Here is a 16,137-nt window from a genome sequence, read left to right on the forward strand (position 1 = left end):
GGGTTTTGAGGGTAAGACGGCCGGCCAGCATCCTCTGGTCTGCCGTTTTATGAAGGGAGCTCGCAGGCTCTTTCCTGTTTCCTGGTCACTGGTGCCCTTATGGGACTTGACAGTGGTTTTAGATGGGCTCACTCGAGCCCCATTTGAACCCCTGGAAGAAGCTGACATGAAGCACCTGTCACTCAAGACAGTGCTGTTACTGGCCCTGGCATCCGCCAAGCGAGTCAGTGACATTCATGCGCTATCTGTAAATCCTTCATGCACTCAGTTCGCCCGAGGGTTAACGAGAGTGTTGCTGAAGCCCAACCCTGCCTTTATACCTAAGGTGGTTGGTTCATGTACCCCCATTGACATTGAGGCATTTCCTCCGCCGCTGTGTCCCTCCGGGGAACAGCAGCCGAATTTGCTATGTCCAGTCCGTGCTTTACGCACTTATATGGACAGATCAAAAGAGTTTCGTCATAATGACCAACTCTTTGTGTCCTGGGCTAACCCTCAGAAGGGCAAGCCTGTTACTAAGCAACGGCTCTCTCACTGGATTGTGGAGGCAATTGCTTTGTCTTACACAAGTCAGGGTCTGCAGGCACCTTCGGGTTTGCGTGCTCATTCGACTCGTGGTCTGGCTACATCCTGGGCTTTGTTCAAGGGTGTTTCCATCCAAGACATTTGTGCAGCAGCGAGCTGTTCCTCGCCACTCACTTTTGTCCGCTTTTACAGATTAGACGTCTCTGCTCCCAGTGTGGCCCATGCAGTGCTGGGCCCCCTGCTGAGTTAGAGCTCTAACTGTTAAATTCTGGTTGGGTTTGGTGATTTTCGAGATAAGCTCGTCTGGCAATACGGGAGCTACAATATCCCATAGTGAGACATCGAACGGAGTGTTACGAATGAGAACTATAGGTTACTTACGTAACCCCAGTTCTCAGAGTAACATGAAGTGAGATGTCTCACCAGACGGCCCTCCTTGCTATGGTGAAGCGAGAAGAGGTGCTTATTTTGAATGATGCATGCGGCGTAGCGCAAGCTACTTATAGGGGGTAGATTCCCTGACGCTGACGTCAAGATCACTAGCCAATCAGTATTGGCGTAATGAGATTGATGCTTCTGTTTGCTCCGCGATGAGGCGCATCCCATAGTGAGACATCTCACTTCATGTTACTCTGAGAACTGGGGTTACGTAAGTAACCTATAGTTTTGAAGTCCTATTTTCCCCTGATAAATCAGTAGACAGATATGATTGTGTTGTCTGTGTGTGGAGATGTTTGATGACAGCAGCAATGGATTGCAGAATCAGTCAGTACACTGTGACGGGAGCTTCTATTGGGACAACTTTAGTTAAACTTATTAAGCTGTTGTTGTCAATTGCAGATAGTTACTCTTCTTAATTCCCTTTGCATGTCTTGAGGCCACGGTTGTGTTTTAAATTGAATTATTTACTTTTAAAAATGACAGCACTAACAGTAAATTAACAATTGTCTTTAATTTTCAGGTCGAATTGGGAAATGTTTACGGTTCCATGTCTTTATGCTTTAAAGATAACAATTAGAAAGAGAAATCCTGAGTTTAAAGTAGGTGTTGTTGCAATTCATGTCCACTAGATGTCAGTAGTCTGCTGGAGTCCATGTTCAGAATGAATAGGTGAAGGACAGTTTTCAGTAAGACCATGTGATTGATTTCTTGAAACATAATGTAACTGGCTGAATTTATCTTTAACAGTTTAAAAAAATGCTCAGGATTAAATAACGGTCATTCATTTATTTATTATTGTCAACTCCGCTGACCTGAAGATAAAGATAATGAATGACATGAACAGACTTCCCCTTGTTGTGTTTACATCTATCCTTTCTTTATCCAAATGTAATCATTTGTGTTTTTAATTAGCAAAATATACAGTTATGGGACAAATCAACACAAACACACTGGAAAGCAAAACATGTACACTCATCCTTAAAAACATTCTTTACTTTTAGTTTATTGTTAACAGTTGAAATTCAACTTGAAGTTAATCTGAATGTCTCTCACTTTCAGAGTCTGAACCTGTGATTAACGGTGAATCAGACTGGATGTATGTGGACACACCTAGCCTCAACAAACTGCAGTCAGCTAAGCAAACCAAAGTGACTTAATATCGCACACAGTAAATACAGTGACACGCACACACACACACACACACACACACACACACACACACACACACACACACACACACACACACACACACACACACACACACACACACACACACACACACACACACACACACACACACACACACACACGCACACGCATGAGTAGTCATATTCATCCCGCTTCCGTCACATTAGTATGCATAAAAAGTGACAGGTGCTGTGACAGGTCACACCTCTCCCTACTTATGCTAATTAGCTAAGTCCCGCCTCCCCTTTGATCGAGGTGTGAGATCTCAAGTAGGTGTGATATCCCAAGTAGGTGTGAGATCCGTCGATAGGAGGGGGGTGATGTGTATTCACCGGTGTGAAAAGCCCCCACTGTTGCGCCTTATGGTGTATAATAAATTTTTTTTCAATCAGATTAGTATGAATACAAAGTGACAGGTGGGCCCGCCCCCAAGTGTGTGTGTGTGTGTGTGGGGACCTTCACTGATGTCCTCCCAAGGAGGCAAGGAGGTGTGTGTGTGTGTGTGTGTGTGTGTGTGTGTGTGTGTGTGTGTGTGTGTGTGTGTGTGTGTGTGTGTGTGTGTGTGTGTGTGTGTGTGTGTGAGCCTGGCCCTGCCCCCTTCTCCTCTCCCCTTCCTGCCATCTTATCACTAGACAGAGGGGGGAGGGGTTCTCTCTAAAACACAGTCTCTGTAAAGGGGGGGGGGAGACTATCTCCCCCCTTCCTGCCATCTCTCTCTGTTTCTGCTGATGTGTAAAATATACAAAATAACGTTGTATATACTTACTCTCTTGTTAAAAGGTGATGAAGTTTGCAGCGTAAGCCAGCCATCAGTGTTCTAGTTTTAAGGTTTTGCATACCTCAAAGTGTGTCTAAAAGTATATTTGCAAGAGAAAAAAGCCAAAATCCACCTAGGCCATTAAAAAGAAACCGAATTCCACGTTTTACAAATGAACAGACACAAATGCAGACTTGACTAATTGGCAGTTGATTAAAGCAGATTTGTCCGTTTTCATCTCTCAAAGGTTTGGGTCCTGTTCAACACTGGGTACAGAAATATATTCAATATACAGTCATTTGTACGTAAAGATTTTTTAAGTTGTAAGCACTTAGAAATATGCATTTGATTGCATTTAAAGTGGCTGTAGACAACTTATCATAATGAAGTAGTTGATTACACAAATTTGTAATGGATGTAGAATAAAGACGACATTAGCATTTAAATTGGCTCCCTATAAGACTTGCTTTCTCTATGAAATTATGTCTGGTTCTGAGTAGTGTTCTCCCTTTCACAATAAAAAGCCCAAACACAATACTTTCTGAATCACTGCAGGAAGTAATGTGCTAAAATGCAAATACAAATAGCTTACAGTAGCTCCCAATTAGTTGAACAATTGGAAAACCGCAAGGACTGTGGAAACACCTACTGGCAAAGGATTGTGGATGCAAATTATGCAAAGAGGAAGAAAAAACATTCTATCTAAAGCTAGATAACACAATCTGCATATTGACAGCATGAGTACAACAAAAACAGTATGCATGTTGATGCAAACGACAATGTTCAGTAAACGATCAATCAAAATCGAAGGATCCAATGTATTTTTAAATGGAGCAGAAATAGAACTAGTCTCCCATTTCAAGTATCTTGAACAGGGAGTGTCATAATGGAACTCGCACTTGACTTTTTAAGAAACATATCCAGAAAGTATCCAATACCATTAAATTCAACTTGCAGCATTTTAAACAAATTAGACCTTTTCTTAACTGTCAATGCTGCAAAGTCATACCTCCACTGTATGATTCTATCCCACATTGAATACGGTTTTACAAACTGGTCGTCTGCTTGTGCCACACACCTGAAACCCATAGAACAGCTGTTCAAGAGAGCTATCCAGGTGTTTGACAGAAAGCCACAGTCATACCACCACTGTACCATCCTTGAAAATCACAATTTCTTGAGTTTTTGACAATTTTAAGTCTTTTAAAAGTATGTGTGGAAATCATCCACAGAAAACACACTGGACGCAGCACTAGGTCAGAAACCAGAGGAGACTGTGAATTCCACCACAGACGGACCACCTTTGGACAAAATGTCCTCTCCATTAAAGGCAGCTCATTGTGGAATAGCCCCCCAACTGAGATACGGGATTGTCCCACTCTCAATAGTTTTAAAGGTCAACTTAAAGAATGGTTGAGCGACAAACAGACGTGTAATCACCGCTAAATAAATGCACTTTAACACAGGGGTATCTCCTCTTGCACTTTATGTAGCGCTTTTATCTTATCTTGCACTTTATATATCATAGCTGCTACATTGTACTGCCATGTGGTAAATGCTTGTATGCTGCTCATGCTCTTTCTGCATATCATGTATTTATTTTTACTGTATATATATATATATATATATAAATGTCATGTTCTTATATGCTGTATGTGACGGGGCTATAGATGGAAATTAGCTCAAAGCTAAAATCCGGCTCATTTACACTTGTAGGCATTATTTTTGTTTTAAAGTGTTCATCAATGTGCACTACGGTAGCCCTGAAGAAAATTAAACATTAAAATATGTTATCGATGTCCCCATTCCCAGTTTGTTTTGGGAATAATTGCGATGTTTACTATGTTTTGGTAGCTCTTAACAAAACAGAATTTTTGTAAAAGACTGCGACTCTAAAAGGCAAGTTTGTGATTTTAACAATACATTATACAATATTACGACTTTTTGCCATATTTTTAACACAATATACTTGTACTTTTTTTTTTTTTTTTGTGGTTGTAGGGCTTCAAGATATTTTACATGTCATGCATAAACACGGTGTCATCTTTTTCTTGAAACTGACGTGCTGTCCGTTTTTACAAAACAAGTTATTTTTCTGCTTCTTCATCCTCTGAATTTTCCTCCCCCATCCCTCTTCCTTCAGCCAGCACAACAAGAATCAAGGTGGATCTATCAAATGAAACACCTCTTCCCAAAGCGTGACTTCCCTATTGAGAGCATGGGTCTAGGGCAGTAGGGTCTAAACCAATTGGCCAGATAAACTAACATGCAGAACGTACGGTATGTTTGAAGACTAACCATTTATCCAGTTCAAGCTGTCGTTTAGATGTGACATTGCGCTCTGACTATTTCCGTAAAATGGTGACAAACTATTACTTATTCTTAAATTTGACCTCTTGCTGCTTGGTTGAAAATGATAGTTGAAAAATAGCTTTGAAAAAAAAAGACTCAAACAGCGAGGGACATTATACTGGTGAAAAAACTCTCAATTCTACAGATGACTCCCCCGACTCAACGCAATAAGTCCCTCCCTCCACTCAGCAAATCATCTAAAACTAAGGACCCACTAAGACGACAGTTTGAAAACTAGCCATGGATCTGAGAAAAACCAAGTCTGATGTAGCCTACCCTTATTATCACCAGGATAACGGATATGGGCTAAATGAATGGATGTTACAAAGTAGGGGAGAGGATGTTCCCGAAGAAGAGCTCTCCTCTATATCATATCCATGTAAGGTCTTTAGGACAAAAGAGGACTATGATAACATGACATATGAAGAATATCTTTCTTTAAAAGATGGTATTATAGATAACCTCTATAGAAACAATATATCTCATACCACTCGCCAAGATCGCAAACGACATTTAGCAGATAAGAAAAGCAAAAGTAAAGAAAACCGAAGAAAAAGAAAAAGCAAAATGAAAAGGAGAAGAAAAATGAAAAGCAAACGCAGAATGCGAATGAAAAGAAAAGGGACCATAGGACGGAAAACGAAAAAGACAAAAAGAAGGAAGGTGAAAAGAAAAAGGAACAAAGTGAAGAAATGTCAACTAACTATAGAGGATGGTGTTGTAGACCCATTACCGGATCATAATCATCTTATAGATCAGCTACCGCTAACCGACTGTTGCGAATGTGTTGAACAAATACCAAAAGCAATGGCAGAGCTTTGCTTCAATATAATGAGAGAAAAAGCACGATACTACGGAATTGCCCAAATTGGCGACAGTGCCAGAGCATGTATTAAAAGACTGTTGGAGGATCTCTATTCTATTCTGTCGGTTGCCATTACATCGAAGGATATGCCAAAATGTGTGACGACATAGACAAAGCTTTTGAAAACAATTATATTGTACCTGTCCTTACAGCTAAACAAATCCTATGCCAGGTATTCAACAGACCACAAGAAGCACAAGAAGCCCCAGAAAGGATTACATTCAGAGCTAATAATGGTGAAACCGAAGAACAAGCAAAGCAGATTATAATCGTTGCGGGTGAAAGGATAGAGAATTTGCAAGTGATGTTAATGCATTTATCTGATATAAAAAATGCATTTGTTTACTTCCAAGAGACCCCTAAACATCTACTTGGGCAATGTGAATTGAACGATAAACCGATCACTGTAAATGAAAGGCGGAAAGAAGCAGCAGTGCAAATCGTTAAGTCTATTATCTTGTATGCACTACGACATTAACTTGGTAAAATGTAATATGTTTTTCTGAAAACGGGGTGAATGTTGTGTTTTCAATTAAACAACCAAAACAAATGAAAATGTGTTTTATTTTTGCTTTCATGTATAGCAATAGTATTGTAAACGAAACATTTAAAGTGGTCCTGGAATCTTCATTTTCCGAAACATTCTGTAACATTACCGAAGAAATGAAACAAACACCAAAAGTGTATCATGTGCTCTCATTGTATGCTGTTTGTAGATGTAATGCATCTTTGTGTCAAAAACAGCATACACATGAATATTTTGACTGAAGTGAAAAAACTCCATCATGATATTTCCAGTAATCTGGGAAATTCTAAGCTGGAGACGGTCCTGGGGATGTTAAAATCAGTATAACTATTGAATTTGTGTGTGAAAAAATAAAAGATTTAACCGTATTCAGGAACGAAGCCGTCCTAGCACCTTCTGCAGCATCACCCTCTGGAGCATAAGGAAAGCATGGCGATTCAATGCCTGCTACCGGGGAGTGTGAAGAAGCTGTTGATTCACCTGGAGACACGGATGGAGTAGATGGAGGTTGATCCATATCCAGCCAACCAGTAACATCAATGGCAGCAACACCATAGTCGATATAGGGTTTCCAGATTGTTGGAGATGATGGGGGTCCTCCAGGCGTTTGTTCCAGGCTGCAACTCGCGGGGAGAGACTTGTTTTTTCTCAGATCCATGGTTAGTGTTCAGTGAATGTCTTTGAGCAGTCCTTACTTTTAAATGATCTGGTGAGGGGGGTGGGACTTGTAATGCTGAGTGGGAGGAGGAGTCATCTGCAAAGGTGAGAGTCTTTTTCACCAGTATAATGTCCATCGATGTCTGACTCTGTTTATAAAGTTCTTTAAGCTTTGTAGATTTCTCATCAATCATTTTCAGCCAAGCAGTCAGAGGCACCCGCAAGGATGTTTGAAAAACCCTGCATGTAGAGTTGAAATACTCCAAAACAAAATCATCAGAGGGGTCCTTCCCCTGCGTCAGCAAACGGCTTGCGCGGTAATACCATCGCCCAGATGGTCCGCTTTTAGTTTCCCAGACGGTGTTTGTCAGGACTCTTTTCAATTTTGGCGGCGGGGGGATATTTCCTTCTTCTTCCTCCACATTGAGGGGTAACGGTGAAAACTCTTCTTTGATCTCGCTTTTTGTTTTTCTTTGCTTTTTGTTGCACATATCTTGTACACCGCTGGTTTCACAGTATTTTCTTGGTGCACTACTTCTTCCGATACAATGGTTGCGTGGAGATCTCTGGAAGACACCAGAGTTAACACAGCCCAATCTGTTGAGGTCAACGTGGCTTTAACACTGTGGGGTCCATACGTTTCTCCATTCTTCAGATTGTAGAAATGCAGTTCATTCGCCATATAGTTGAATACAGGTGCGCCGGATTCATTTTAGAATTGGGGGGGCCAAAAAAAGTGCGTGTGTATGGCCCAATCCCAAACTACGCCCTAGACACTCCCCCTCCGTGACGGAGTGAACTCCGTGGAGTGACACATGAGGCTCCCTCCTGTCAGATGGAGGGAGTAAATACAGCGGCAAGCTTTGGGACAAACTCCCCTCTCTCCGGCAGAAACAGGAAATGCCGTAACGGCTACAACGGTTTCAAATCAGCATCTCTTTGACAAAAAATGTAAATGAATAACTCAAATAAAACTCCAAACATCTTTAATTGTGTTACTTTTTTGTAAAGCTCTTAGTTTTAAACCTGATGTTTAATAAGCTTCTTAGTGTTTGCAACAGTCTGTAAATATACACCATTTTATAATAAAATGCACACATTCACCTTTTTCTAGACTAAACACAGGTATGATCCTAAGTAAAAAAGAAATGAGGTTATCATGAGGTTGTTAACATCGCAATTTATCACTATCGTTTAGTGGTTTTGCAAAGAATTAACCACTCTGTTTTTGTACCATTCTGCGTTGAAGTTCCTTCTCTTTGCCCAAATAATCTACTAGCGGTCTCCTTTTTTCTGATAGTTAGCTGTACAGCTTTAACCGCCTCAATGTCCCGACAGCAAACCTCCATGCAGTTGGAACCAGACTGTTTCGGTTCAACAACGGCGGCGGTGGGGTCGGCGGCGGTTTTGACAGTTTCTGCGGCCGCAGACTAGAGCTGCTGCTCTTGGGTTCATCTGGCTTCGCTGTTTGAAGAAGGTCCAGCCTCCGGAGATGTGGTAGTCAGGGATGTGACCTTCCAGTTGTTAAATTTAAGTTTAGATTGACCGTATTTAGTTTTCTTCTGCGCTGGTTCTTCTGACATGTTTGCAAGTGTATATATTCTTTATATCTCTAGGTTAACGGCTGACACACACAGCAGAACAACGTAACAAATAAAGTAAACAACGTAACAAATAAACAAATCTAATCTTTTTTATTGGTTGTAATTTACATGGATACATTTGAATGGTGTGACAATGTCCTATTTGATTGGGTTAAAATGTACATATTCTTCCTGTTATGTCTCCCTGCTTTATTTTACCTAATGCAAAGTGACCTGCTCCATCGAAATCGTTCGCATTGACCCGAAGACACATTTTGATTCCTAGCTTTCTAATGAGATCAGGATTGTTTTTGTACTCCAAATATTAAGCAAAATATGTCACATTATATAATGACTGTTACAGAGTCATCGTTTTGAGAAAAAGGCCTTTAAAGTGTTTCTCTTCTCTGGAATCCATCGATCTGATTGATTATTAGCGGAGCAAATGATCAAAAATACTACGGAGGGAAGATATTTTCGTTTGGATTACTGCACTCACGGGAAACACCGGCTGTTGTTCCTGTTGTGACGTTAAATTACTCAGTTCTCCGCTTGTAATTATGCCATTACAAACTTCAAACCTGTATTTATCATCTGCATTTGCCGAAACAAGTTTAATATTCTGAAAGCCAAGACTTTGTTTATTTGAAATCAGATGAAAACGAACCGTAACGGACCCTGCCGTGTTATCTATGATTACTATGCTTTACATTCATAATTTCAGCGGGAGGGAGGGGGAGCGGCGCTGCGGAAGAGCAGAGTGGCCAGTGAGAGGCGAGCTGTGGTCTTCCCTTTACAAGCTTAAAAAATGCGTGTAGCTAATGAGATTGAATAACAATACAAAATAACGAAATATACACAGCTAGATCAGATCGCGTTTTGGATGCGACTTTAGAGTAGAGGGGAATTATTGAAACGGGATTTGTACAGTGTTCCGCGCCGCGTGTATATACGTGTGTGTTTGTGTATTTTTGCGTTTGTGTGTATTGTGTTTGTTTCCCGGGGAAAAGACTCACGAGAAACACCGGCTGGTTTTATGCCTGCAATGACGTTAAATTACTCCGTTCTCCGCTTGTAATTATGCCGTTACAAGCTTCAAAGTTGTAGGCCTATTTATCATCTGAATTTGCCGAAACAAGTTCTACTGAAAGCCAAGACTTTGCTTATTTGAAATCAGATAAAAACAAACTGTAACGGACCCTGCCGTGTTATCTATGATTACTATACACCTTACATTCATAATTTCAGCGGGAGGGAGGGGGAGCGGCGCTGAGGAACAGCAGAGTGGCGAGTGAGAGCTGTCATCTTCCCTTTACAAGCTTCAAACATGCCTGAAGCTAGTGAGACTGAATATAACAATCAAAAATAACAAAATGTACACAGCTAGATCAGATCGTGTTTTAGATGCGACTTTAGAGTAGAGGGGAATTATTGAAACGGGATTTGTACAGTTTTCCGCGGCATCTGCTGCTGCGAAAATGTGGGGCAGGGCTGAAAAGTGGGGGGGCCAATGGCCCCCTGGCCCCCCTGCTTCCGGCGCCCTTGGTTGAATACGTATCCCCAAACATGTTCATTTTCCAGAAGCCATTTCTCTTCAAGATCTTCGACCGGAGGTGTTTGAACCCGGCACAGATACTGCATCCGTTTCTTGATTGGCGCTCCGGACGGATGGCCGTAAGTTGTCACAGGCGTCTCGCTGATTAAACCCATATCGAGGCGTCTCTTTGCCATTTTTTCTTTTTGGAAAGATGACTTGATGATTGGAAATGACTGGCTTTTTATCTGCACGGGGTTCTTTTTTTTTATCTCACTCCACCCCCTCGGTCTTCTGACATCACATAATTGGGGCGGACCCTTCTGTCACTTTTATGCATACTAATGTGATGGAAGCGGCATTTTGTTTTATTAGACTTGGGGGCGGGCCCACCTGTCACTTTTTATGCATACTAATGTGATTTTAAAAAAAAATATTATACACCATAAGGCGCAACAGTGGGGGCTTTTCACACCTGTGAATACACATCACCCCCCTCCTATCGACGGATCTCACACCTACTTGGGATATCACACCTACTTGAGATCTCACACCTCGATCAAAGGGGAGGCGGGACTTAGCTCATTAGCATAAGTAGGGAGAGGTGTGACCTGTCACAGCACCTGTCACATTTTATGCATACTAATGTGATGGAAGCAGGATGAATATTACTACTCATGTACCTTTGACGCGCTTCAAATAAAGAACCAACAAAAGACAACTCTGATTTGCTGAAAGACCATTTATCGATCATTACTAGTACATCTCCAGATTATTGATAGATAAAGAAGTTTTCCACAACAATAGTCAAACGTCTGCTACTGGATCGGCTTATTTTTGCCCCTGGCTTTCTGCTGATGTTCTACTTCGTTATGAACATCCTGGTGGTAGTTCATCTCAGAAACTGTCCCCCTTACAATCAGATTAAAGAAGCTCTGTAGTGATTTGAGATGCTCCAGCATTAAGTTGTGGGAACTACACAATTGCAGCAGCAGAGGGAGCAATTGGTTTTAGTATGGTTGAAGGAGAGACATTTCAGGATACACTTCCTGTCATGCAACATGAAAGCATATTTTCAATAACCCAGTTAGTCACAACAGTTTTTCTTTTCAAATGTGTTTGCATTTTACAGATTCAATAGAACTTCCTATTAAAGGTCTTTACAGTTTTAAAAACCAGAGATTTAAAAAGCCCCTGAAATGACCTTCCTAGATCCGGATCAAACCCACCTTTTATTGAAAACCTGTGCTCCAGACTCATGCAGAACTGACATTGAACCCACCTGTTCTTCTCTTTATAAATTTGATAAAACATGGCAAAACAGATCATTATCTCACATAAAATTATATTTATTAGTGAACAGATTTGTGAATACTTGATTCTGATTGTTAACTGCATTCTTCGATCTGTTATTTCTATACAGCAGACCTCTGCTATGCAAAAAAGATCATTGCTATGCTCGCAGTTCTTTTTCTCATTACTAATCTGATATCTTAAAATGGCAAACTGCCCCTTTTAATATATGATTAAAACACTCATGCAATGCTTCAACCTACATTTTGACCACAGTATTTGCTCCAGTGTCTTCATGTTAATTGTGTAGTAAACACATGCTATATAGTTTTCATATAGACAAATGAAAAAGAAAATAAATTAAATGACCATCCCATCTTTTCTACCAGGCAAAAGGATGGAGAGACTTTGAAAGCAAGATGAGAGGAAGTTACTGGACTGCCTTGAAAATGAACTGGAAAGTGTGGACTCCCTTTCAGTTCGTCAATATCCACTTTGTGCCTGTCGAGATATGCCCTTCATTCATTGGCATCCTGTCATCAAACAAAAGATGAATCACTTGTAATGGTTTCCCCCTTCCCTTCCTGTGTCTGTTTTTGCTTTCAGTTCCGAGTGCTGTTTGTCAACATTGTCGCCTTATTTCGGTACGCCTACCTTTAATCTGTGAGGAAATAAAGCTTCCCGACCTAACCTCACTGAACCGGAAGCTGTGGCTTTAACATTGGGCTGTTTCCTCTACTACCTTTCGACCTGTTTCTAAGATGGACACTAATTCTCACATAAAGTTATGTTGATACACCTAAGAAACCTGTACAATGAGTTTAAGCCTTTATAACATACTGCTTTGGTATGTTTGGTACATTTGTAATGACAACATAATACATTCAAGTGTTTTTTTACAGAGCACTGCTTACAGAAATGTGATACTTTAGTGAACATTGATTATGATTTTGATCATAATGTCAATTTTAATCCAATGCTAAAGTGTGCCTTTCTGGTTACTTCGTATGGTTGTGGTCTGTACAGAGTGCAGCTCAACCCTGAGCTGAAGATTCAGTAAAGAACAGGAAATGAGAACAGACATGCAAGATTAAAATCTTTATTACAGTGTAACAGTAACAGTCTACATTTGATGTAGTCAGATTTTGAAGTGTCATTCATTCATTCAAACCTTTATTTAACCAGGTGGTCCCATTGAGATCATCGATCTCTTTTTCAAGGGAGACCTGCCCAACAGCAAGTAGGTTACAACATCAAACATCAAACAGCAGAAAACAATAAAGGACATCATATTTACAGGTCTACATTTACATACCTAGCGACATTGACAAGTACCAACAGTATCAAGTATCATTGCACTTATCCGGGCTTTAAAAACATGCAGTGGAACCAATTTGCTCATAATTAAAGTTATAGTATGAAGATGTGTTCATAACATATTTGTTAAGCCAAAACAAAGAACGTTTTCTTTTTGGAATGATTTCTAATCGAAGAATGTATTAATGACTGTAATTTAAATTTAAATAAATAAAATACAAGCTAAATGATCATCATGTTAAGATGAAATAAAGGAATGTCCAGAAATGTCTTTTAACTGAAAGTGTCCTCAGCCTCCTCTCAGGCGCAGGTTCAGGGAGATGGTGCTATGCGCTCGGACGTTGTAGTCGGAGAGTTTCCCCTCGTTCATCACTCTGCCCTCGTGGACGAGACTCTGCTGGCTCACCGGGACCCGCTCTCTCTCCTCCACCCTGCTCCTGAAGTGGCTCACCGTCTCATCCGGTTTGATGTCATACGTGCTGCTCACTCCCTTGTCGTTTTTGAGGAACACCTGGATGATGGCCGGTGTGGTCACCAGCAGGTTCACCCTGGCTCCGGAGCGCAGGCCGTAGGACTCGAGGGTTGCAGAGTCATTGTTGAGAGTTGTGCTGCAGCCGTTCTCAAAGACCAGCTTCTGGGACTCACATGAAAACCCTAGTTTCTGCTGGATGAGTATTTTCAGAGAGCCCACTGTGTCATGCGGGCGCACCCTCAGGATGTGGGAGCTTCCATTCATCAGACTGATGGTAAGATCCATGATGAAAGTGGCCTGAAAGAGAAGTAAATACATTGAGAGGTGGAAGAAAAACTAAGAGTGTGTACTTAATTAAAAGTAGAAGTACCAGAGTGTAGGAATGCTCTTTTACAAGTAAAAGTTGTGCATTCAAAATGTTACTCAACTAAAAGTACAAAAGTATTAGCATGAAAATATACTTAAAGTACCAAAGGTAAAAGTACTCATTATGCAGATTGGCCTGTTTCAGAATAATATAAATGACATGTTTTGATTATATGTTATTGATACATTAAAGTGTTATCAAAGCTGGTAAGGGTACAGCCTATTAAAAGAGAATACTGTGGGGTAACCATTACACAACATTAATGCAAATCTGCAAGGTAACTAAATGTAATAAATAAATGCAGTGGATTAAAAGTAAACTATTTACCTTTGAACTTTATTAGTACAAAGTAGCAAAACATTTAAATAAATACCTACAAGTCCCTCATTGAAAAAAAAAAAAGTGAATATTCTATACTTTACATCACTGAATAGCCTACATTGATACAAATAAGTCAACTAGAAAAAATACTTTCCCCCCCCAGAGAATAAAGTATCACGGTACATTTCATGACAGTGCTGATAAAGAAAACTTCGTACCTTGAGATAAGTTTAGAAAAATCCTCCAGAAATCGTCGCTCTTCTTTAAACAGTGACAGGAATAGTTTCTCCGGAGCAGCTGACTCAGGCTTCTTCTCTCCTCTGTTTATATACAGTCTGCACAGCTGATCGAGCCCGCCCCCTCGTTTAAGATTCGTTTTCCCTTCCATGCCTTCATCATTTTCGGTTTCTAATCTCCAAAAATGACCTGCAGTGTTTTGGACATTGTAAAGTGCATGAGGGTGTAGTCCGGGACTTTCCCCTTGACGTGAAGTTTTTCGTGTAATTCAATAAACTGACGACTCATGATGAACTCAAAGTGACTCTTTAGTATTGTTACGTTTAAACCAGGGGTGCCCCACCATGAAAAATGATGTTAAAGTAAGCAAAAATAAAGTCCACCAACTCGCGCGGACTAAATTGCAAAGACAGCAGTTAGTAAGATTGATTTCAGTAGCCACTTTTCTGGAAATACCGAAGACCAGAAACGGTTTTGAAAACTTTTGTCACGTAGTGATCGTCTTCTCAATAAAACATCTTTGATAATGTCTTCTGGCCAATCAGAATCAGGATAACGGCGTGGTGTTGTTGCAGGAAGTCCCGACGGAGAATACTTTTGCGGTAGTACATCTCTCTATACATCGATACAACACGTAATGAAATACGACCCCACGGTTTGATGATTGATAGGTGTATAATACTGTCTTTCATTTTGACACACAGAACAATGGGGGCTATCCACCCTTATCCACAATGTAAAGTAATTCACACAGCCTCTTCCCTCTTCAGTGAGGAGCAGCAGGTTCAGCTTTCAGAACAAAGTAACAAAAAACTCAAATGGAATTCATTTTTTTACATATGTTGTGTAGTAATAGATTTATTTATTTTTCTTCTCAAGAGAGTACCCGAATGTGTATTTTTATTTAAAATAATCTCCTGGGGGAGAATCCCCCCAGACCCCCCTGCAGGGTTGGATTTTCAGCATGTAAACTCTTTCAACTGTGGAGAAATTGCAGGATTGGCTCCAGGTCGCCCTTTTTATTTACTACAAGACAAATGTGCCTTTTTATTTCATACAGTTCAATTTGGATTGAGACAGGGAAATAATCTAAACCTCACGCGTGGCGTTTCACTGTCAAGGGGGGCGATATAGCGTATATGTAATTACATTGCAAATACTGACTTGAACCCCACCACTGTATGGGTTCCTAGAGATACTAAGATACTAGATACTTTCTCTAGGGCTCTGGGTTAGCCCTACCATAGATTGCCCAACAAAAATACTCTGGCGCCGCCACTGAGCTAGACCAACAACCAATCACCTGAATCTCCCGCCCCGGACACACAAGCAGCGGTTTGATTGGCTAGACCTTGTACTGGCATATGATTCGATTGGCTGAAGCTTCTGTCAAAGCTTCAAAAGTTGAACATTGCTCAACTTTTGCAGCGAGCATGGAGCACCGCGAGAAAAGCTACTCTTTGCTCCCACAATGTAGTTCGGCAAAGCATGACGTCACCCCATTCAAAGTGGATGGGCAGAAGCGTTGAGGCTTCAACGCACACCGCTGTGTGGACGGGCCGAACGGTGGTAGACCAAGCCCCCAGGAAGTGCGCCGGACTCAGGTGAAATATTCGTGCTGGCCAAACGGCGGTATTACACTTCCGTTTGGTTGTCAGGCACGGAAACAGTTTTTCCCATTGACTTACATGGGGAAAGAATG

At 40.9% G+C, this 16,137-nt stretch overlaps 2 protein-coding genes across 2 annotated transcripts in view; one reads left to right on the forward strand and one right to left on the reverse strand.

The window, feature by feature from the left end:
* The window catches only part of LOC307042949 (peroxisomal membrane protein 2-like), a gene marked incomplete at its 5' end in the record, with an annotated part of 114,739 nt that extends 102,262 nt beyond the window's left edge, over positions 1 to 12,477 (forward strand). Inside the window, 3 exons of the mRNA XM_079687106.1 lie at positions 11,236 to 11,315; positions 12,111 to 12,230; positions 12,328 to 12,477. Of these exons, the coding sequence (XP_079543232.1) occupies positions 11,236 to 11,315; positions 12,111 to 12,230; positions 12,328 to 12,381 (254 nt within the window). The 3' untranslated portion in view covers positions 12,382 to 12,477. The remainder of the gene's footprint in view (positions 1 to 11,235; positions 11,316 to 12,110; positions 12,231 to 12,327) is intronic.
* A 329-nt stretch (positions 12,478 to 12,806) lies between these two features.
* On the reverse strand, positions 12,807 to 14,540 carry LOC307042372 (polyubiquitin-like). The gene is made up of 2 exons (XM_079686227.1): positions 14,417 to 14,540; positions 12,807 to 13,807 (listed from the first exon to the last, which is right to left on the reverse strand). The coding sequence occupies exon 2, from the start codon at positions 13,793 to 13,795 to the stop codon at positions 13,328 to 13,330; it is 468 nt and encodes a 155-aa protein (XP_079542353.1). The 5' UTR covers positions 13,796 to 13,807; positions 14,417 to 14,540; the 3' UTR covers positions 12,807 to 13,327.
* Between the last annotated feature and the right edge of the window lie 1,597 nt (positions 14,541 to 16,137).

The sequence above is a fragment of the Notothenia rossii genome (assembly GCF_949606895.1).
Source record: "Notothenia rossii genome assembly, chromosome: 6".
In the NCBI taxonomy this organism is placed as follows: domain Eukaryota; kingdom Metazoa; phylum Chordata; class Actinopteri; order Perciformes; family Nototheniidae; genus Notothenia; species Notothenia rossii.